The sequence below is a fragment of the Apus apus genome, chromosome 10, assembly GCF_020740795.1.
Source record: "Apus apus isolate bApuApu2 chromosome 10, bApuApu2.pri.cur, whole genome shotgun sequence".
Taxonomy (NCBI): domain Eukaryota; kingdom Metazoa; phylum Chordata; class Aves; order Apodiformes; family Apodidae; genus Apus; species Apus apus.
Genome location: NC_067291.1, coordinates 14760794 through 14785063, shown reverse-complemented (window position 1 = coordinate 14785063; position 24270 = coordinate 14760794). Strand labels below are relative to the sequence as shown.

At 44.2% G+C, this 24270-nt stretch overlaps 1 protein-coding gene across 8 annotated transcripts in view; it reads left to right on the top strand.

The window, feature by feature from the left end:
- Positions 1–24270, top strand: part of AKAP13 (A-kinase anchoring protein 13) — a 159224-nt gene that overhangs the window by 38754 nt on the left and 96200 nt on the right. For all 8 annotated transcript variants that reach the window (XM_051628924.1, XM_051628923.1, XM_051628920.1 and 5 more), the window contains exons 4-7: positions 1005–1301; positions 9936–10119; positions 17057–17246; positions 20600–23504. In XM_051628924.1, the coding sequence (XP_051484884.1) occupies positions 1005–1301; positions 9936–10119; positions 17057–17246; positions 20600–23504 (3576 nt within the window). The remainder of the gene's footprint in view (positions 1–1004; positions 1302–9935; positions 10120–17056; positions 17247–20599; positions 23505–24270) is intronic.

The following is a 24270-nucleotide window of genomic DNA, read 5'->3' as shown; positions in this document are numbered from 1 at the left end:
GTCATGGGCAAAAAGAAGCTTTTCCAGTAATTAGTGCAGGGTCCATGCTGTTTTGGCAAAAACAGCCATGACGTCAGTCCGGGACTGGAACAAGAAACTGCCGCACGGTGAACTTGAAACACAAACCTTATTATTGAAGGGGCATGTCTGACAAATACAAGTGCTGGCTGGGTTGGACACATAGTAAATTTTTCCTTTTAAAATTGCAAAAAGGTGTTGTGGGTTTTGTTTTTATTTTTTTGTTGTTTCTGGGCTAATGAAATTTGCTGCCATGCCAGGGCATCCTTTCTCTTGCCTCCCCTGCCCTAAATAAATAAATGAACTTAGAAGTCATAAAACTTCCAACTCTTTTTGTTATGTAACTATGGAAAGTGGCCATTTCCATGTTTTTATTTAGGAGAAGCCGCTTAGTTTTAGTTTTGTCATGTGAACCCAAAGGCAAAGGGCAGCTGCAGCAGTGAGATGAGGGGGCACGTACTGGGCATGCCCAGGCAGGTCACGCTCTTGTAGCCATCACTGCTTCTTTTTAGGCCTTTGTTTTAGGTGAAATTGCAGTGTTTTATGTACAAGCCAACTGTTGTGACAGCCTTCGCAGTACATAGTTTTGCAGCACTTGGGTTCTGATTTCTGGTGAGTTACTGGAGTCCTGTGGAGCTGGAAAAGAAAAGTTTGACTGTATAATCTGACTGTTTGGATTGTGATTTCCACTGGTATGTTTGAAAAGTCTTAACTTGAATTACTTAACTCTCTCGTGTCTCCTTGTGGGTGATCAAAAATAGTCTTTTCGGATAAGAGTGGTTTATATTTCTTGGTTTATATTGTGCCAAACAGAGAGAAGTTGCACATCTTTTCCTTTTAAAGTCTGTAAGAAATACTTGCTTCTGATTATACCTAAAAATTCCTGACATAACGTACAGACTCAAGTGTCAAAGGTGTTGCTCAGTTCTGTTTCTTCAACACATCTGATTGTTCTCTTTACCATTTCCCTTGGTTTTATTTTGCAGGCCATGACTGCTGTGAGACCGTGAAGGTGGCACTTTGTGCCTCTAGAGAAGGTCATCCTGTTCTGGTTGTGGCAGAAGAGACTTTCCAGTTTGTCCAGGATGAAGCCTACGATGCTGCCCAGTTTTTGGCCACCTGTGCAGGCAATCAGCAGGCACTAAACTTCACCCGGTTCCTGGACCGGTCAAGACCACCTGCTGCTGATGTGGACTTTTTGGATGAGAAAGTGGCTTTGGCATTTCGACACCTGAAACTGCCAGCAGAATGGAACGTGCTGGGAGCAGACCAGTCCCTGACCGGTAAGGACCTGTGGGGCATGTGTGAGACACGTGGGCTGGGAGAAAGGATTGCTTTCTTTGGGAACCCTGCATGTGCCTTTCAAAGATGTTTTGGCCTCTGTGCTTAGAGATGGGATGTGCTCCAGCTTTGCACTTCAGCCACCTTAAAATATACAAGGCACTGGTGTTTGCTCTGTTTCTTCTGTTATGAAATAGCACAAGTTGTTGTAAATGGTTAATATTTTAGCATATGCCCAGAAGGGTTTTATTTGGTGTGTATGCAATGGTATGTGTGTCAGCATCAGGCTCTCCTCTGAGATTTCCTGAAAGAAACCTATGTGGACAAAATCTGATGGTCCTGGAAGTATTATCCTTGTGCCATGAAGGCTGTTGGTAAGTGTTGGAGCTTTTGCTTAAGTGTTGTTTTTATAGCACAGGTGCAAAGTGACTGCAATGTGTACAATAAATCTTTGTTTTCTTGGAGAAGCTGAGGCTCTTCACCTTAGGATTTGTATTGCATTCCTGGTTGTACTCTGGCTGGACAAACACCCCTGCTCCCCAAAATAAGCCTGGATGTTTTTACAAATAAAAGAGTGTGAAAGTGGGAAAGCCTGACCCTTAACCAGAGCAGTGAGGGCTACTGATAGCTTATAAATCAGCCTAAGGCTCTCAAAAAGTCTTGGGCAAGCACTGAAGCAGAAATACCAAGGTGTTTGGGATGCTGTGACGTGTCCATGTCCTTGGAGTTCTGCTGTGTCACAGGGGAGCTTAAAGAATTGTATTGAGGCACTAGGTGGCGAGTTCCAGTGTGCACCAATTCTTACGATAATTTTTCAGGGTATTTTGGCAAATAGTTTCATGTAAGGTGGCTGTGAGGCATCTGTTATCTTTTAGAGGATGCAATGGTGTAAACACAGAGGAGCGGGATGTGGCCTTCTTAGCGCAGCAGGCTCAGTTTTGCTCACCACAACAGGGTTTTCTGCAGGAGTTTCTCTTGCTGTATTTTTCACTGGCTCGCTGACTGCTTTTGTTAACATGACTGCACAGGCAGACAATATTAGTAGATGTAAAAAGATTTGATCATATTTAATGATTTCTGGATAGAAATTCATATGCTGTCATATGTTTACAAGGAGATAAACACTTGGTATTTTTTTCCTCTGTGTGAAAGACAATGACGTTTTTTTCTGCATTTAAAAAGGTTGTGATAATGCAGACTTTTCTAGTTTAAGTGATAAAAACACAGTCAAAGTGATCTGAAGTTAACAAAAAATTGGACTAAAGCTCTGAATTGTTGCTGATCTTGCAGGAAGGCTGAGATCCAGTCTTTCTTTTTGACTTTGGTTATTCTTTGGAAAGTCAGCACTTAGGAAAATCAGGCCATAGGGTTTACATTGATTTGCTCAGCATACACTTGTGTGCCTGGAAGTCATGGTCCTGTAGGGCTCTGTATGATAATGAACCTGTGGAGCATCCACTGCATCTACAGGAAGGAGGGGGAGCTCTGGAGTGCTGAGCTCCTGAGTGCTGAGCCTTTTGGCAGCTTGTGGTGAGGTTTTGTAGACAAAAGTATAAGTAAATAAATATAACTTCACTAAATACAGCTTTCATCCAAGAATATAGGGGCAATAAAATACGTTCCCTTGCAGTGAGTCCTTCAATAAATAACTGTGAAAGAGCAGTTTATTGTGTTTTGTTCTGTCTCTTGTTTTCTGATCAGCTTTTTTCTGGAAGCAGGTTTGTCTGGTAATTTTTTTTTGCAGGGAGATAATTATACATAAGGAATTTGAGGGAAATTCTGTGCTTGTGACAGGAAGGATTTGCATGTGTAAGCATCCTTTTGGTCAGAAAACTCAGTTTTGCTAAAGCGAGATGGAAGAGATGTCCCTGGTTTATGGAGGAGCAATAGATGAGAAGAACCTCTGTGGTAAAATGTAGCACCCTGTACTGCTGCTTGTGGGTTAATTTGTGTGTGGGAGAGGAAAAAGCACAGCAAAGAAACTGTGGGAGCATTTGAACAATTACATGTTCTGGCCAGTGTCCCCCCAGTGGGACACCATGTCCTGCGCTGCGTCACTACCTATGAACAGCTATTCCAATTCATATTTCACATTATGCTAAATGTCAGCACCAGATACTTCAAATAACCTTCTCTAAGGAGAAAATAGTATAGAAATGAGAGCAAATGAAAATGTCAGATCCCTTCTTGAAAGATTTTTAGGGCTGCCTCTAAGCTGGCATGTCTCTATGGGCTCTTGTGGGTTGGGAACAAAACGCTGCTGTTCAGCAAACCCTCTGAAGGCAGGAGAGGGCCGGGAGCCTGAGCCAGCTCCCCGAGTGCCGCAGCGGGATGGGGGCTGCTGCTCAGAGGTGGCTGTCAAGCATGTTTAAAAGTTGCTTTTTGAAGGACTGAAGTAGCAGTCCAGCTTTTACAAAAGCAGTTAGAAGGGACCTGTGGTGCTTTGGTCTTTTCTCCAGTAACAGTGGCTGTGTTTTTTGTTGTCTGGTTCGTTCTTAGTATGTTGTGCATCTGACTTCTAAGTTGACTTTCTCTTTTTATTTTTCTCATTCTCCCTAAACCCACCTGCTGTGTAGGACATGAGGTTCAGAATCCTGCTGGTTATTTGCAGAAGATCTCAAAGAACACTCTTAGCTTTTAATGTTTAGCTTAGAGAAGAGGACCCCAGAGAGACTTGCATTAAGTGTCTCTTCATCCACAGATATAAAGTATTTTACAGAGATCCCAGATATTGGGACTTTGGGAGAGTAATATACCTTCCCGACCCCAGTTGGAGAAGTAGAAGTAGGGATAGGAGCACCTAAGTTTCCTCACTTTGGAGGTCCTTGGGCTCCATCTTCCCTTACTGAGGCCAAAGGAGATGGGGACAGCAGCCCTGTGCGTGGTGTCATGATCCTGCTTAGCTGGAGTGTGGCAGGGGCAAGGGAGGACACATGTATGTGTCTGGGAGGGATCTGCACTGCAGGTGAAGAGTGGGTCTGAGCCACTTGGGCAAGTGTGTCCTGACCTCCTCCCTGCACAGCTACCATCCCTGGTGCTTCTGTGCTGGGGCAGTTGTCCCCTAAGGATGGAGCTCTTATCCCAGCCACATATTGTCCCTCTCCAATGAAAGGTTCCTGGGCCTTCCTCTTAATTATCTGTCCCTCCATATGAGCTCAAAGAGCACCTGCAATTTCAGAATATCTGTAATTAAGGATTACTCTTGTTACTATGGTATTCCAAACACAGCATTACTTTTAGGTGCTGTGTAATCATATCCATCTTCATTGTCACTGTAAATACACTGTAACTTTCTAAAGAACATAGTTGTTACTACTGTCAAAAGTAGGGTTATTTACTGTTTAAAGTGGCAATTAAAGGTAGCTGTTCAAATGGAACAGATTGTTACACTTTGTATCTATAAATCAAAATGTAATATGTATTCTGGGGATTCATGCAAAGTAAATACAGGACTGATTTTCTGTTTTAAATGACTGAAAATAAGCTGACTAGAAAACTTAGAGTATTCAGAGGTATGAGTGATGATCATGGCTTGTTGTGTTGCAGGAAAAAATTAGAGACTATCCAAGGCTCAGGTATGAAAAGCTTAGAGAGCTTAATCTCCGAGTTAATTATCAGTAGAAAACAAAACACTTTCAAAATCTCTTAAGTAACAGTCTGACAAAAACCGAGGAAACAGTAGTTTCATCTTGCGCATTAAAAATAAGTGGTGAAACCCAAACATGTGGTACAGTTTCAGTGGTGTGAGCTTTCTGAGATGGTGCTTCCAAGAGCTGGTTAATGTTGGCAGAGGGTTGCAGCGATCATCCATGGTGTGGAGCCATCCTCTGGGAGCATAAGGATCAGCAGTCCCTTTGATCAGCTTCGACATAGTCAGCCATGATTACAGGCAGATAACCAGGAGACCCATCTTATTAGGTACAACACTTAACAGCTCTTTAACTTTAGGAATTACAGTTACTGTCTTGAATATGTACAGCTTCCCAGAAAGGCTGTGGAATAAATACCTGGGTGCAGAAAGTGCTGCTTGAGAAATGAAGCCTGAGAGCTCACCAGGTGGGAGAGGTTGTCTGAAGAGAAAGTAATCAAAAAAGCACCTTATTTTTAAGAAAAAAAAACAACAACAACACAAAAAATAAAGAAAAAAAAAAAAGGCAAACCCAAACAAACAAAAAGCAAAACTAAACACAACTTTAAAAAAACTTTCAGAAATAGTTAGAAGGAAATGCTGTTATCAGGAGCTATCTTTTTTCCATGGGAGAATATTAAAGTTAAAAAGGTGATTAGGTTTTTCAGACATCAAGCTTTAATCTGTTCTTCAGCTGCTCTCTTTTTATAGTTTCTTATTGAACCGTTTCAGTGTAATAGTTACAGCTGTTCTATTTGCTGGGTTTCATACCCTTTCCAGTCTATTGCTCACTTTCTCTGTCCTCTGATAAAGGGCTGTATGGTATAAAGTGATAAGATCTTTTCTGTGCCAACAGCACAAAGCTATAGATCAGCTGTTGTTCTTGTTAAGATGTAAAAAATCTTTTCCATACCTAAATTTAATTCCTTTGTGCTGGAAAATGGGAAGCAGAAAATGGTTCTGGTTCAGGCAGTGTCTGAAATGTACTGCTGAGTAGTCAGATGTACTGCTCAGTCTGTGGCTGAGAAATCATTGGCATGAGAAAGTTTCTCTGCCCTTTGATATTAGTGGAAAAGGGGTTGTGAAGATCTTTTCATGTGCTTTGAAAAATGTATTGTTTATAAGATTAAAAGGAATTACTCGCACATCTTTTTATTAATTGAACTTGTAACTCTAAACACAGCATCTCTGCCCTGCCTTGACCTTTCTTCAATGCTGTTGTCTTCTGGAACCTTCCTCTAAGACCTCAGCATTAAGTGATCACTTGTTGCTGTTTTTTGTTCTCTGTGTTCCTCAAGAATTGATCTGAGCAGTGAGAACATTTCCAGCAGTTAACAGGACTTTGAGACCAGATTTGATGGTAGATTTCAAAATTGACAAGTATATGTGATTTTGGGTGAGAACCACGTGAAGGTTGCCATCCCAGGAAGACTAGCCAGAGGTGCTGGATGGGCCATGGCTCTCTGTTCCTTGATGCGATGACTCAGGGCATGGAGGATAAACAAGGAGTTAAGTGTGGGCTACATGAAGAGCAAGCAACTTTTAAAAAGGAACAGTATTTTCATTCTGTCATTTAATCAAGATCAAAAAGAAAGTTTTTACTTAGAGAACATTTTGTATGTACTTTGATGTGTCATACCCAAACTTTTTTTTTCCCCTTCAATTCTTACTTGTGCTAACAGCACCTTAAGCCTTCATCCTTTACTGTTGGCAAAGTAGATTTGACAGTCTTCTGTGGAAATTTTGTGCTTAGTTACCCAGATAAACTGTCCATGTATCACAGCTGCAAAAAAGCACATAAAAATAATGTATCTAAAGTCTTATGTTTTGCCAGCTGGATTAGAGTGCCCTGCCATTATGGGACAATAATCATATGTTTCAACTCTTGGCTATTACTAGGAAATGAAAAAGGAACAAAACAACCTTGTCCTTTCCAGTATTGTGTGTCTTGCATTTCCACAATTTCCTAGTTACAAGAAGCTTTTTGTTGACATTCAAAGGACAGCCATTTTAAGATGAGGAGCTCATGGTTGATCTGTGGCAGGAGAAGGAGCTCTGGCTATTGCATATTAAAGCTTTTGTTTTTCCATGCCTGGGACAGACATTTTGCACCACGACAAGACTCTGAAATAATTGACTGAATTTTCAACATTTTGTGCAACAAGCTTCACTCCTTCAGAGATAGGAAGGCTGGAAGGATCTATCAATCCTCCTTTCCTTTCCATCCAGCAACACTCCCGTATTTGATGCAGACCAGCTCTCATCTGCTTCTGAGCAGCATCATACACCCACAGATATATTTTTCATTGTGTATCAGTAGTTAATCCAGCCCACAGATGGCACACTCCTTTTAACTGCAGCCATGCAAGTTTTGCACACTCCAAAACCTTCTAAAGCCAGTGCCTGGGGCCCCTGCAGTTGTTGTATGTACGGTACTTTGTCTCTTTGCTGCCATCATCTGTGCCCATCTGTTAGGATGGCCTCATGCCAGTTTATATTTCAGGCAGATCTTTCCAAATAGGCCTGGATAGTGAGTTTGTATGTTTAATATGTTCTGGATGGCAACACGCCATGTCTTCTTGTACAGATCTTCTGTGCACGTCGCTCTTGCTCAAAGGCATCGGGGTAGGGCCATGTTCAGTTCAGTCGTGTTTGTAGATGCATCCACCCAAATGCTGGGACTGCTGTGCTCACTAATTGGGTTATAAAGATTGTTGAAAAAGAAAGAGGAAAAGGTGGAATTTACAGAAGTTGCAGTCAGAAGAGCAGATTATATCAGATGGGGAGGGGGCATTTCATCTGTGAAAGGATGAGATAGAGAGTAGCAACCATCTGGATCAAGGACAGGATCAGTATTTGCCTGTATCTTGCAAAGCTTTGTGTGTATTTATTGGTGAACTGTGAGTTGGTGAGTAGAAGATGCTTCAACTTGACTATAAGGCTCTCAGCTGAAGGAGGAAGCATTTTCTTCCAGGGCTCCACACTTAGGCTTTGCAGGTCAGTGCTCCTCAGTTTTGCTGCAAGGCTGTCCGTTTTAGTAAGGAAGATTATTTTTTCCTTTCCAAGCATCTAGAGCAGGAGATCCCATGCTAGAACAGATGTGGTCAGGCCAGTGTCACACATTTTCTTTATTCAGATGGCAGTCATTTGCACTAACAGAAGTGCTTTTGTGCCTCCTACATCTCAGTAGGAAGAGCTGCACAGTTCCAGTTGTGCTTGCTGACTCCACTAGTGTTAGTACAGGTAGTATAGGAGTATTGTGCAAGCTGAGTGAAACCTTGGGCATCTGTTTTCACTCTGGCTAAGTCCCACATGTATCAACACTTTCTCCTTTTTGCAACCTCATCAGTAGCCTTTTCTTTATGTCTGTCCATATGGTGTGTTATTTTTCATTATTCTTTAAGTCCGAGACTGTGACAACGATGGATTAAGTTGTTGCATTGTTTATTTCTAAAGCATTACACTCCATAGCACTTTATACCAAAATCCTTGCCATTGCTATCCCATAGGCTGAGAATTTGTCTCTAAGCGAGCTCAGCTATTCCCTTTTTCTCTGATCAGCTGGAACCTCCATTCAGATATGCTCATGTATGCAGGACAGCATGGTTTTGCTTTATGGTAATCAGGAGGAGGTTAGGGGGGAAGAATTGGTTTGTAGCCCAGAGACCTAATTTGGAGTAATTTGGAAGGGATATGGTGCCAGAAAGCTTTTGGTTCTTGAATACAAATTAGTTCTTCAGGAATTGATCCAAAAAGTTGGGAAAAATTGTGTGTCAGGCAGGGGAGAACTCCCCATTTCTGCTTCGTTTTTCACTGAAGGTCTTAATGATGTCCCTTAAGAAAGCAAGCAAGCAAGAAAAACAACAGCACTTTGAAGAAGTAATTTCTCTTGGGGCATACTTCTTGAGGAGAAAATGCTTACCTAAATCCTAAAGTCATTATGCACTTGCATTTTTAAACCTGCCATATAGGTTTGGCTGGCAACCAAATTAATAACCCAATAAATCACTGCTATGATATTAAAGGTATTATACCAGCTGTGCTCATTGGCATGGTTTACCGAGACCCAGTTAGTGCTTTGTTGGTTTTGCTGCTGCCAGTCATTACTGAAATCCTTTGTTAATTATAAGAACATTGGTTTTTTATTTCTCACAGTTTTTTTAACCCAAATGCTTTTGCCCTTCATATAGAAGTAACAGGCTTTGATCTGCAAATACCGTATTTCAGCAGTGCATCTGGAGCTCATTTCTGGTTGAAGCTTTTCAGAGCCTTGTTTTAGGGCTGCAGCTTTTAGAGTAGGGGGATACTTTTCTGAGATGAAAGCTCTGACTCAAGAGTGACTTTTACCAAATTAGAAGGTCATGGTTTTTAACAAAAAAGCAGCAGAGGAGATGGCTAGTTTATAAATGCTGCTACTCAGAATGATGGAGCTACTGTATAAAGCTGAGAAAAGCTGGTCTGAGGCATAATCAAACCAGCACCTTTATCTACACAATGGATTTAACTGTTGTATTTTAAAAATGTTTCAGATTTGTGCTTCAAATGTAATTGATTTTCTTCATGTCTTGGGACAAATCAGCATCGTGTTAAATAACAAAACTTCTTTGTTCCTAAAACCTGGTTCTGGGTTGTGAGAAGGCTTGGACATCTAGAAAAACTCACCTGAGCATGCCAGGTCCTGTTTGGAAGTGCTGCAGTTTGGTGGTTGCTATGGCTGTTTATGAAATGGTATTTTTTTCACATTGACTTCTGTGGTCAGTCTCACCCTGAGAGTTCCTGAGTCCTTCCAGCGTACCATAGCATGTCCCTCACTTTAAAGTATTGGTGTCTCCTGGATGTTGGCAGCCAGTGTGTTTTTCCAGGTGCTGCAGGTTCCTCGGCTTTCGGGCTGTCAGCTCCACGCTGGTCATTGTGTGTGGTGTGGTTGGGAGGAGCGGATATGGTATCCACCGAACCCACAGCCTACAAATTCCCATTTCTTTTTTTTTTTTTTCCTCTTTCTTCCCAGAGAACATCCCTCGGGAGACTCTGATGCATTTTGCGGTGAGGCTGGGTCTGCTGCGGCTGACATGGTTTCTGCTCCAGCAACCAGGTGGAAGAGGAGCTCTCAGCATCCACAACAACGAAGGGGCAACGCCCGTGAGCTTGGCCTTGGAGAGGGGCTACCAGAAGCTGCACCAGCTTTTGACCGAGTAAGGGTGATTTGATGGTTCCTCTGCTGGTTTTCTGTTCTGTGTCACGCTTGCCTTTGCTGTACGTTCTAAAGGCAATTTTGCTTTTACCTTTCTTGCTAGCAACAATGGGAGCAGGTTGTTAGGGATTAGGGGAAATGCAATAATATTCTTGTGTTCTCCTTGCCTGTTTTACAGTGTTCTGTTGCCAGCTGTCCCTTAAAGCCCAAAACAACTCACTGTAATACTGATTAATTAAGACAAACCTTGTGCAAACACACGTGAAAAAGCTCTTCTTTGAACACGTACAGCTGCCCAAGAGAGGGGTGCTGGCAGGCTTCGTGGTGGTGGTTGACTGTTGCATTTGTTCTTCAAAGGTTTGGAGGGATTTTGCTTCAATTAAATAATGATAATTGTATTGAAGTAAAGCAGCATCTTGTAGACAACGGGTACCTTACCAGTATACATAAATGGCCAAAACTTGATTGCAGCGAATACTGCAATCTGAGTATGACTAGATCTGGTAATTTTAAAAGAAATGGGAAATAAACAAAAACTATTACAACAGCTATTTATTCATGTATTTGGTGGAGTATTCCACAACCGGTTCCAGTACTGGAGTAGCAGTAATTGCACAGTGGAACAAAAACAAAAGAGCACTTGGATTACATGGCATTGCCCTGTGCCATTCATTTAAATCGATGCTACTGGTATAATCCAAGGGATTTCTCTGATGACCCTTAAGGTTCATCTTGGAAAATAAGACACTAGCATCTTCAGTAATGTTACCATCCAAGATCCTGGAACCTATTCTTCTTAGTATATACTTAAGCTGTTTATTATTGTTAGTTTTCCTCTTGGACATATCCCAGGACTCTGAAACCCTTGCTTGTCTCTCTGAAGCCCTGCAAACAGAAATGTGTGGATGCTGGAAGTCATGTTTCCCTTTTTCCGTGGGTGGGACAGTGGTGAAGCAGAGTGCTGTGAGCTTGGGGCTGGTGGGGTGGTGGGAGCACCGCGTGCCGCGGGAAGCACTGCAGCCCTTCCACACGGGAGGGTGGTGGCTGCAAAACAGACCCAGCCTGATTTCCCTAATTCCCCTGATTTTTGTTTTGTTAGCACTTTCTGCAATGAGAATGGGATTGAAACTCGAAAATCCCTGTTGAGAGGAGAAATACTGAGTTTCAAAATACAGAAAAGCAGCCAAATTCCACAGAGAGAATATATATATAATTTATGTGCTATCCAAACACAGTGGATACTGTACAGCCTCTTGTCTGCACTCTGCTTCTGCAGAGTATGATCATGCATGCAGATTTGGCACCCAGCTCCTACCACTCAGCAAAATACAGAGCAGCAACGCATGTTACTGAGAGCCCCTACAAAGGAGTAATTATTTTTACAAGTAATTAAGCTGCATTTCACCAAATAAATGAATGCAGTGTGTTTTGTGATGCATTATCCTTGGGGGGATTTTATTGTTCACTTGCTTGCTAATTTGCAGGACACTGCGTTTTACAATTATTCTCCCAGCCAGCACTGGGAAGGGGTGAAATTTTGCTGTAATTAGGATACAATAATTAAAAAGCAGAAACAAAATGTTCTCCGTTGTTGCAGTTTTGCCAGGCTTTGGCTGCAAAGCAACTTGATTCAGCTGCAGTGTAAATATTTTTCTCAAAAACTAATTACATGGGTGACATTTTGAATTTTTGTTTATTAGATGAGCTTTCCCTTTTCAACTGTTGCAGTTCTTTGTGTAAAAAAATAAAATGAAAGAGGCTTCCAATTTCAATTTTGCAGCCCTTGCAGTACTCCTTTCTTTAAGTCTCAAACTTGTGTACTTCTGCATCCTCTGGCAGGAAAGGTGCACCTGCTGTTTCTTTCCAAAATGAAGAGCTGTGTGATAGAGCACACTTCGGTCGATGGAGAGCAGGATGCCAATAGCAGGGTTTATTTTTCAGTTGTGTATCATTCCTGAGGGTTCTTAATTTTATCTTTGAGATTAAAACTGCACAGTAAACATTGTCCTGCAGTGCAGATGGAATAGGAAAGTGCATAAGGGTAGAAGTGTTTTAGGACAAAAAAAATAAGGATTTTTTCTAGGAATGTTCTTGTTTGTTAATAACTTTGTTAATAGATTATAATTTTTTAAAGAAAAATTTAAATGCAAAATTTAAATACTATTTAAATAAATTACCTTTACTTGCAAAGCTTTGTAAACTAAGCAGGTTGCATAGCCCTCTGGGTTTCAACGATTTCTGAGCCTGATGGAAGCAAATTCCAAAGTGAAGGGTCCTTCCTTTGAGCCTGCTACTTCCCTGTGTAGGTGCTGGGCGATGCTGGTGTGGGCTGTGGACAGAGGGCTGGCTCTGCAGAGGCAGCACAGTTTACTAAACAGGGGTAGTATTCTCCTTGTAACTTGGCTTCTGCAACAGGGCAGCTGCAGTTTGCAGTAGTTGATGTTTTTGAGTGCAGTTTGGTGTAGTAATATAATCTGCCTGCCAGCTCCATGTTCCTTAGTGCTCTCAAAGTCAGGCAAGGAAAATGGCTCCAAGAAATAGCGAGTGGGCAGAATTTCAGGGAAGTTGGAAGTGCTGCGTTGTAAAACACAGAAATACAGATTTTATTTCTAATTTCATTTCTGCAGAACAGAGTGCTGTCTAGTAGCCCCAAAGTATCATTTTTTTGCTGTGAAGCCAAATGTTTGTTGTTCGTTTACAGCTGAGAGAGATTTATATCCCTTGAAAAGGAGAGTAAGAAAAAAAGTAAAGCCCATAAAAACACTCTTAGATTTTTGAAATCCCTGCAAACAAGACTTTACAGACTTGTAACAGTCTCTATCTCTCAGTTTTTTACTGTAATACTAGTTATGCTTTTGCTGGTTTCCCTACTTGCTTATTGCTATAAAGCATTTCTGTGTAGCTCGAGGATTGCTCTTCCTTCAGATCTCCCTGTAACAACCAGGTGGCTCAGCATGTGAACCTATAAGTCAGTACAAGTCTGTATTTCCAGAATTAAACTGATTTAATTAACACACATGAGGAATAAATCCCTGCTAGCAGAAGGGTTTTATGAACATTTTGCAATCCGTGATTATCACTTGCTATTGTTCCCATTTTACATAAGTAATTGGTGAAGTCTATGCTGTCATCTGTGGTGCCTCTCAAATGAGGAAGCTTTTTTCAGTAACTTTACTACTATAATTGAATACACTTTTCTGCTTTTCTGAGCCAGAGCTGCAAGAGGATTCGCCTGGTACCTCCTTTCCTTACATCCCAATTTAGAAAGTCCTTTAAGACTATGATTTCCAAAACATCCGGTTCATGTTCAGCGGAGAGTTTAAGTGTGCTTTTAAAAGGAAGCATTTCTTACAGTGCCAAATTGGGATGATAGTCAAAAGGTTGATCTTTTAAATTGAATTTTGATGTTAAGTAGTTCCACTGAATTCAGTTTTTGCGTGGGCAAAGAGGAATCTGTGGTGCAGATGCTTTCCGAAGTAGTTTACTGGGGCTGAAAACACTGCTGACTTCAGTGTGAGATCATGGCAGCTCTCTGTAAGCAGGGTCCTTATACCCCTGGGAACACATGGGCTGAGTCCCCCTTACCTGTGTGCTCCCCTGTTACTACAGGCTGGGAACTAACTGTGTGAGGCTCTGAGTCTTCCCTTGTGGGATTGTTGGCTTGATTCAAGTTGCCTGTGCTATGGCTGTGTTGTGTAGTTGCCACCAAGGCCAGCATCCTGTCCCAGTAGGCACCATTCCTTGTTTATCCTTGATCACAGTCTGTCTGTTCTAGTATTTTCACTGTGATAATATATCAACAGGAATAGTTCCAAATTTTAAAAGGATATAAGGTGAAAATTCAGTTCAGTTTAGTTTTTATTTACCTTACAGATAGGAGCATCTAAATCCTACCATTTCCTAGGTTTTCACTGCAATCATAATACTAGGAGCTTTGTTTAATTAAAGAAGGAAAAAAGTTTAGTTGTTTGTTTTTGGTTTTTTTTTTTCTTTATCACATGAATCTAAGGGATGACGCTTTCAGAATAAACCCACAGCTGTTGTCAGACTTGCAATAAGATCATAAGAGTTGGCAACACTCCTGAGTTTGTTTTGTCTCAGCTGATTTCAGCTCAGAAATCTGGAGGGGATATCCCCAGGAAATAACACCTTGAGTTCCCACACTGGCTTCCTTGCCAATTTGTAAAACTGTGGGATAAATCTTCCTAACTTGAGGTTCTGCTTAACCCACTGAGGCTTTTTTGTTCTTCTTCTGATCTCTTCACCCTCCTCTTTCTCTCCCCTCCGTTGAAGACCTGTTATGTCTGTACCGGAACACACACCTGCCGGGATCATTGGCACCGCTGAATTTCTGTTTCAAACCTGGGTTCCTGAGCACCTTTCCTGCAGCTTTGGAAGGGGACCAGGGCTTTTTGTTCTCCCTTTCTCACTTATCTTTTCTCTTCTTAAAAAATATCTCGCCCACGTCTGCAGGCAGCTGGGAGTCACACTGTGTGGGTGCAGGCTTTCCTCTCCCTCTTTCTGCTGCTCTCTGGCCTGGGGCCATCCTCTCTGCTCCCTCAGGAGATGAGAAGAGATTCAGCACATGAGTACCTGAGAAGAGATTCAGCACACAAGTACTGTTTGGCTCCTCCTCCTCCAGGGATGAGTTGATTTGGACTATACTGGGAAGTTCAAAAACCATAGTTTTAAAGTTTTAAAGCTCTTTATAGATTGTGACAGGTTGACAGCTTGAATATGAAAATAAAATGTTGTTTTTGTAAGCAGAAGTGGTGATTTGATCTGTCTGGGCTGTGTGAAAGTGGCTGATGGCAGGAGAGGTGGGTGTGCTCGTGGTCTTGCAGGGGACTGTGCTTGCGTGTCATCTTGCTGCAGATTTTCAGGCTATTGAAGTCACCAAGGGTCCTTTAAGGCCCGAGTTGTGTAAGCTGCTTGGTGGGTACTGATTTGAAGATGCTTGTAAGTGTACTTGAAGCTGATGAGAAAGTGGAGCAGACTCTGGAGCATTCTTGAATCTGGGTGATGTTGATGGGTTTTGTGCTGACTGCCTTGTTATACTCTGAGAGTGGCCCTGAGTCTAGAAGTTTCTCATATATATTACAGCTAAAAAGAAAAAAATATAGCAGACAGAAATATGAGTTTCCTTGATAAAGGAAGGTCATTTATTTAGTTGCTTGGAATGGCTCAGTTGACGTCAGTACCTCCATGGATTTGTACTAGTCGTCATCAGAAACTGAATGCTTCCTTCTGTTTCTCTGTAGGAATATTCTGTTTAAGTCAAGACTAATTGTACTGAAGTCAGTTGAGTTAAATGGCAGCAAATGGGTGGAAGGCATAGTTTTGCTTTTTCTGAATTTCCTTGCAGATGTAGCCCAAAAGGAGTCATGGGAGGTGGCAAGTGGTTGTGCTGGGCCAGAGCAGTGACAGCCCCTGCCACCACCATCATCTTCACAGGTTTCTGTGCCATGTGATGAGCTGTCTGACCTTTCCCCACCCTGTTCTGCCCATTCCTGTTGCCAGTTGTAGTATCATTTGCTCGCTATGACTTTACTTTTGAAATTGCGTGGCATTCCAGAGAGGTAGCCCTGTGGTTTGGTAGGTGGGTGCTTGTCTATTAGAAAGGTTTGCTGCTTTAGAAGTAAGAAACGAGATGGCAAAGATGCTGAAATCTGTGTGCAATTGCCTGGTTGATGGTATGCATTTACTGTCTATGTACCTTCTTCAATTCCTAATTGCACACAATCACAGCTCCCTTTTGGGGAAATCTGTAACTGTGCTCCAGAGGGAGATCATGGGGCTGCCTGTTGTGGCAGTGGCTGGTCTCCATGACAGGGAAGGGGCATGCTGTCAGCTGGGACTTTCAGTAGATGCAGCCCTAGTGAAAGCAAAACAGATAAATTTCAATTTCTTTCACCACTGAGCAGATCAGTGTGAGCCCCCCTTCCCATAATGTTCCAGCTCGGCTCCACATGTTTCCTGGGGGATACTATGCTCAGGAGGGTACTAGGCAAGCTGCTGTGTCCCAGGACAATTCAAACAGATCTTGGCTTTCCTGAGAGGATCAGTTCTGATTCAAAATGAAAGCTATAAACCTGAAGCTTTAGATGAACACCTTAATAAGATGTTTCCTCACCCTTTTAAAGGGGCAATGTAGCCCCTGTGTAGCTCTGTGAGACCTCAAGAATGACTGCTTTGAGTTGCAAGCCTGTGCAAAATCAGGGTTTGACATTCAAAAAGAGATGAGCTAATTGAAATTTCTATTGAATACATGTAACTGTTGAGTTATGTTTTTTATTCTGATCTACAACAGCATCTTTTTTAAGTTTCTTTCCTTTTGATTGATTAAAAGCAAATCTGTGATACTGCTGCAGAAGGACAGCTCTCTCAAACACTGAGAACATCTTGCTCAGAAGCAGTTTCACAGAGCAAACTAAATTCATTTCAGGAGTGAAAAAATCGCTCCAGTTTGATGGCTGTTGGGTGTTTGTGAAATGGTGAGCTGGTTTCAGTGTAGAAGTTGTAGCATCTGTATCCTTGTTCCCTTTGACTTGTCCCCCTGCAGTTCTGTCTTTCAGGTGTTTGTTTTTCTGCAACAGCTGCTTTGGTGATCTTCACCTGTAATAAATTCAGGTTTAAAAAGTAATTGTTGTACCATTTGCTGCTTGTCTTTTGTAGTCTGGGGTGGGGGGGAAAGAGCAGATTCTGTCTAGCTGAGAATCTTGTGAAATAAAGTTTGTGGCTGGCATTACCTCTGAATCACTTTAATTTTCAAGACTGAGATGCATGCATATGTATTTGCCCGTCTGGCCCTGGAGCCAGAGCTCTGTTTCACTTGGGCTGTTGATTAGATGACTGTCCAGAGAGAAGAACAGCGTGCGTGTCCTGCAGTGCAGCATCCCTCCTTGCCTGCAGATTAACCTGCCCTTGTTTTATTGCAGAGAGGAAGCCAAGGAACCAGATTCCTGGAGCACCTTGTCCCACACTGTGCACTCAGGGGACTACAGCATCAAGCACCACCGCGGGCTGGACGTTTACATGCTGACGGCTGAAGCCAAGGAAGGGGCAGCAGCCAGCTTGGAGAGTGACATAAGGCACCTTCAGATGCACATGCAGAGCCACCAGCACATGGTAAGGAACTACCTAAAAGCATGAAAGAGAAGGGGAAGCTGGCTGGTTGCTGTCTCACAGGCAACCTTGCACCTGGGGAGGACTTCCCCACATAGACACACTTTGGGGTTGTATTTACCTGTATGTTTTTTTTCTGGATGTTGTTAGCAAACATCCAGGTGGGCACCAGCCTGTTTCCTTCTCGTTTAAGCATGGGGAGATCATATAAATCTGAACTAGGCTGCAAATTTTCTCTCTGAGAAGAGAAGCAGTCTTGGGACTGTGCAATTCTGCTTCTGCTTGGACTCTCTCTGCTCCCAGCTCCTGCCTTCTCCATTATGTTAAGACCTGCTTGGATGGACAGGGAAACCTCCCTTGAGTTGGACTGTCCCTCCAGGGAGTCTGGCAGCCATCGGGCAGCATAAGGCAGGTTCCAGAGCAGGGCTGGGTCCATGGGGGCTGCATACAGTGGGTGCATATCTGTTCAGGTGGAAATTTCAGGGTCAGAGAGGAATCTGAGGGGACATATCTCTGGAGCAGGTGATGGAGAAAACAGCCATTACCTTAGCACCTTGGTATAGGACTTTGAGGACAAACCTGTCCTGGCCATGCGGGGTATGTGTCCATAGTGCTCCCCTTGCTGTGCTCCTCTTGGACCCCACAGTGGTCAGATGCTGCAGGAACCATAGGGCTTTGAAAAGGCTTCCTCACTGCTTTAAAATGGGTGACATGGGGACTCAGTCGGCGTGGGGAGGTGAAACAGCAGGACACTTCTGTGCCACTTCTCAGAAATACCCACAAGTCTTGCGCAGCTGGCATCACTTGGGGGTGTTCCTTCATCAGCTGGTTCATCCACTATTACAGAGCTGTGGGATTTAAATAACAGGATATTTTTGTTCCTTTAACTAAGGAAGGGGAGAATTGTTGCCTGCAGGCAGTGGGCTGTGGGGTTGGACATTGAGCAGTGTGGGCTGTCCTGAGCCATTTCACCCTTCCCTGGGTGCCTGAGATGTTAATTACTCCCAGTCTCAACAGGAACTGGTGGTATGAGTGGCAAACCCAGGCTAGCTGTGAAATTGCTTCCCCTTTCCATCAAAAGACACGAAAGCACAGCCAGCGTGTCCAGCTCACTGTGTGTTTGCTCGTGCAAATGCCAGATGGGTACATTTTGCCTGACAATGAAATCAGAAAAGGCTATGTTTAGACTTTTTCTTTCCAGCACTGTTTCACTTCACATCTAATCTGATTTGAATTTGGAAAGCAGCCTTGTAATTATTTCATTTAGGTTCATTTTGGGTCAGTTAAAAGCCAGTTGGCTTCCCTTGGAGACAGCTCTATTTTTCAGGCTATTGCCAGAGTGACTTCACCATGAGGGTGCTGGGGCTGCCACGGCCCCTCCTCATGAAATCTTGCTTGTCCCCAAGCAAGTGTCACTGTTGTCTGTGTCAGTTCATCCTGGCTGTGTTGTCTGTGTCTGCCCAGCCTGGCTGAGAACCAGCAGCACAGTCTCTGTGCTCTGCAGCAGGGTTATAGCCACCAGACAGCCGGCAAGCTATTTGATCCCGTTTATTTGCCCTTGCAAAAAAATAGCTGCAGCCTGTGGGTACAGCTGCAGGCAGAGCCCTGTGTCCCCTCCCTGGGGCTACGTGATGGATGGTAATTCCATGCTGCCTGCCTCCCATGCCAGCATATCTTGGGATGCCTCAAAAACAGGGAGCGCTGGTATGGGTGACAGCACTTAGGGGAGCTGGGCAGTGGAATGATTTTAAATAGGAGAGTCATCGCAAACAGCAGAAGCACCTTTAGTGGTCTGTGATTTGGTGATGGTACTCAGTTTGTAGTCGTCAGAATATGGGAAGATGTGTAAATGCAGTACCCTCAATGTAGCAATGATGATTTTAGCCACTATTTGTATAGGAATACCGAGAATTTCCCTATGATCCATCAGTCAACATATTGGCCTTTTTAATATTCAAGGAGAAAAGGGGTGTTTAAACTGGTATTTTTGGTCTGAAATTCTACTTCTTTGAGAACTAGAGTCTTAAAATTTGCAGGGACCTGTTTAAGTTTGGCTTTTGGGATGCATGTAATTTTTGGAGTATTTTTACAAATGAATATGAGAAATAACAGGTTTCAAATAGTTCATTACAGTTTTCTGTGTGTTGAGAGTCACAGGCACTTCCTGAGACACCAGCCAGACCTCAAAAGCTTAGGGTGCAAAACCTCGACCCTGCCACAGAAAATCGAGGGAGGTCTGTGGCATGTGCGTTGAAGGATTGAGGTTCCTTGTTAATTTAACAAGTCACTTTTTCTAAGGTGTGGACATTGATGTGCAGCAAAGAGAATAAAAAAGAAGATATTGAAACAGACCTTTTTCATGAAAGGTTTGGTTGTAACAAACTAAAAGCACAGGGGATCCGTGACAAAGGAGATGCTCTGGAAGGAAAATGCACATTAGAGAGGAATTGAGTACGTTGCAGCTGTTCCGTGATGATGCACGTATTAATTTTAATAGTATGCCATAATTCTTAGATTTTAATTTATATTTAGGAAGTAAATTTCAGCTATTTAATTATGCGTGCAATTGTCAGGAATAGATTAGGTGATTAGTTCAGCCCTAGGAGTAGGAGACAAGTGGTGGGTTTGGGACATAGCCAATTCCCGTGTCTGAAGTAGCATTTCCATCAATAAAGAGAAAATGGAGCAACACTGATGAGAACAGGGGAGTGCCATTGGGCAGGGGTCTGAAGTTGCTGTTAAGCAGCATTTGCTCAAGCCCTTTGGGCCTAGACTGGTATAAATTTGTGTTATTTGGTAGGTTGAATTCTGCTGTTTACTGATCCTGAATTTAAGTGTGCTCAAGAACGGTGACTACAGCTGCTTGAAGGACAACTACAAAGATCACAACTCTTCTCAGTGGTGGCAGATAGTGTAACAAGGGAGTAGAGGGAAAGACTGCAGCTCCAGGGGCTTCAGGCTGGCTGTTAGGAAAACTTCACGGGAAGGTGGTGTGGGAACAGATTGCCCAGAGAGGTGGTGGGTACTTTGTCATCAGAGGTTATGGGGACTTGGCAGGACAAAGTCATGGCTGACCTGATGTTGCATTGGCCATAGTCCAGCATCAGGCAAGGAGTTGGTCTAGAAGACCTCCAGATGCTCTTTCCAACCAACCTCTCTATCATACTAATTATTTCAATATTACTGTATAACAAAACCAACAGGCAAAATACAGCAATATGTTTGTAGCACTGTTCCAGGGGACACCAGGTAGAGGAGTCGCATAAAGTAGCATTACATAGGTACAGATCTAGTAATGGACGGAGACAGTGTAAATGTGTGACAAAGCAAAATAATTTTTATTTGTCTTGTTCCAGAGTTTAAGGCAGCCAGCAGAGCCTGTGCTGGGAGATTCTGGAGACAGCTGTGCTAAAGGAGCAGAGCCAGTTAGTCACCTGGTCACTACCTCTCAGAGCCTAGAAGAAATGGCAAGAGAAGGAAGGCAAGAGAGTCGATCTGATCTTGCTCAGGTGGACATCAGGCAGCTCTCAGACCAAACCCACCAAGAGGAGAAATGCAACAGCAGGAGTTTGGCAGCTTTTAATGAGGCGCCAAAAGACTTGCTGAGCCCGGGGGATGCAAAGAGCCCAGAGTGCTTCTGTGAAAGTAAAAATACAGTGACATTGAGTAAAAAGGAAGAGGAGGAGCCAACCTCTGCTGAAGGCTCTGGGACTGCATCAGATGAGAAGGACTGCACAGCGAGCCCGTGTGCAAGTGTAAACGGTGCCGTAAATCTTCCATCCTGTGGAAGTACAAATGAGGAAGCTGGAATGACATCTGCTGGAGTTGCTTTCGATCAAGACGGCTTGTGCAGTAAAGATAGTCCCCATCAGGAAGCGCAAGCTGCTGAGGGACGTGCAGCTGACAGTGCTGTTGCTGTGGGTGAAGCAGCAGGCGAAGCCCCAGCTTCCTTGGAGGGCGTGGATGTGGCTATGGGCCAAACTGAGTGCAGGAACTGTACAGGGGCAGCTGAGAGGGCTGCGGGCCGGCAGCAGGTAGAGGATGGGATGGCTGAGGCTGGTGAAAGGAAGACTGCTAACCTAGAAGAACCATCACCAGCTGAGAAAGAGTCAGCTGGTGCTGCTCAGCCCTTACTCAGTGGTTTTAATGGCACTGAATGTGCAGATGGGGAGGATGCAAACGTGGGAGCTGTACCAGCATGTGACAGTACAAATGTGGATGGTGGCACTGGGGATGTCCCTATTGATGTTTGCAAGACTTGTGATAGCGAAGAGACTGGACTGGACTCAAGCACTGATCAGGTAAACAGCGGCTGCTTGGAAAGCCAAGGCAGTGCACGTGTTGCAGTGAGGCAGGATGCCACCGAGAGTGCTGGGGCAGTGTTGCTAGCAGTGAATGGGGTGAAGGTTCCTGCATGTGTATCAAAACCTGATCCTGGTTTGGAAATTCATGGCAGTGGTAAGCGTGGGGAGCGAGAAGGGCTGGTGGAAGTGGATTATAGCTCACCTTCACTGGAAGACATTGTGGAATCTGATGGCCCTGATGCTAAACCTGAATATGATGGTGTTGGTGGATCTAACCAAAGCAGTGCAGAACCTGCGTGTTGCCAGGAAGGTTGTAAGATCACTGAACATGCAGCTGAAGCAATGGAGGGCAGTGAAGCCCATGGAGAGGAGCCAGCAGGAACTGATACTAGCAGCAGCAGCAGAGATGGAGGAAGCACAGATTCTGCAGACAGAGGTGGTCAGGAAGTTGCAAGCTGCTGCCCTTCTGCTGATCAAACTGTTGTTAAGGATGAAATGGGCGACAGATTAGAATCAGACACTGCTCAAGAGAGCAAACGTGAGCCTGCATCGCTCCCTCCAGAGGATGCCAGCACATGCCCGGCAGATGAAGAGCCTTCACAAAGTGAAGCAGAAATAGCAGAGAGTGCTCTGGAGCAGGAGGGGCTGAGTAGTGAGATGAAATCACTCGCTGCCCTCCCCAGAGGAGAGGGGCCGGCCACAGGTTGGGAGGGAGAAGCTGCAGTGGCACCTCCCAGGCAAGAGGCAGCTCTGCAAGGTAATGACCTGGCATTAGCTCCATGTGCCAAGGGCACAGACCATAGGGAGGGTAATTTAATAGGCACACCCTCTGTAAGTCATGATGAAGAATCCAAACAAAACCAGGAAGTGGCGGTGGCGGCGGGTTTGGCAGAGCTTGCCCAGCAGCAAGGCAAGGAGCATGGCGGGGTAGCTGCTGGGGCCTGCTGGCCTGGGGACCATGCGGGGGACGAGGGCTCCCCGGAACAGAGCCTCTCCCAGCAGGCTGAAGGAGGCAAAGCTGAGCCTGAGGCCTGTGCAAATGGCACTGAGGAGGTTCTGTCAGAGGAACTTCCTTCTGCTGTTGTGAAACCCTCTGCCTGCTGTCTGGGGGGGCCTGTGGCTGGCGGCAGTGATGTGGATGCTGGGCTGAGAGGGACAGGCCCCGCCGAAGAAGTGTGTGAGGGTGTGGGCGCAGGAAAAGGCACTGGTCGTGGACACACATCAGCTGGCAAGTCCCTGGGTGTGGAGAACAACCCTTGCCTGGCTGCTGGGCTAAACCAAGAGGATGGTCCCAGACAAACCCAACAGGTAATCTCCCCATGCAACAACACCCCTGAATTAAAGAAAATGGAAGAAATTTCTTCAGAAGTGGGGGCCCTAAGTGATACACGTGGGGGTAAGGAAGTGTTAAGGCCGGTGGCAATAACCCCCATTGCAGCATATCCAGAAGAGCAGGAGGACGTGGAAAGTGTTCTTCTCCGGGCAGCGCTTCACCCCATTGCAGAGGAGCCCACGTGTGACAGCGACTCCAGCACCGACACCGTGTGTCTGGCTGGCGAGGGCGATGCTGGTCCTGCTGCAAAAGCAGCTCAGGGGGAGGTCTTGGCTGAGCCTGATGGAAAGCGAAGCCAACCTGTACCTGAATTGCCCTTCTTGCCATGTTTGGGCCTTTTACGTGATGATGAGTCACTGGAAAATGTGGGAGTAAAGAGTTTGGTTTCTGCAGATGATGGATCCTCTCTGGATAAAGTTCCTAAAATGGTGAAAAGTTTTGATGCGGTGGTTTTTGCAGCAGAGACACCTTGTTCTCCTGAATTACTAGCTGCAGAAAAAGCAGGACTGGAGCCACAGGCTGCAGTGGATGTTGGAGCCAGCCTCAATGGAGAAGTGGATTTAAGTTCCTCGACAAAGAAGAGGAACATCAGCCCAGCAGTGCAGGAAGCGGAGCCTGTTACAGGTAGGAAGTGTCAGTTGTTTTCCTGCTTTTTAGTTTTTTCTTTGTAGCTGTGTCTCTAACATCTCATCAGCAAAGGAAAGGCAATAAGAGCAGGCGGCCTGCTTTGCAGAGGAAGTGTAGGTGTTTGGGGTTTTTCTTCTGAGAAAGAAAGAATCTGAAGCTACACATTAAAACTTTCAGTTCAAGTGCATGTTGTTGGCTTGCACTGAAGTTAAGGACAGGACATCTCCTGTGAATTTTCAGAGAAGAATTTCTAGCTCGTGCATCCTCCCTGGAGAAGGAATGAATGGGAGGGAGCTGTTTGGATTACCTTATCTTCAAGTTACATGCTTTTATATGGGCCTGAGGGTTTATTTGCTTAGTGCTGTTCCTTCGCCTCTCCCCTTTATTTTTGCTAACGTGCAAGTCAGAGGGTACAACGGGGCTCTCTTGCATTTTCTTTGCTCATCCACTTGAAACAGCTGCCAGTGTCCTTCTGAACTGTGCAAAGCCACTTCCTAATTGGCAGTATTAGGTCATTTAAAAAAGCCAGCGAGCCCTACCCCCACTGCCTTTTCCGGGCTGCAAAGCTTTTTTGTTGGTCAGAGCAGCCGGTGGTGTTTTCCAGTGCATTTTAAGCAGTACTGGAACTCGGATGATGAGTTTTCTCGCTGCCGTCGGCTGGGAAGTGGGACCAGCATTCGGCACGGATGAGTGGTGATGTGGCAGAGCAGTGGGACTTGGGGGACAGCGTAGACGTCTGGTGCCAGTGTGGCAGGAGCTAATA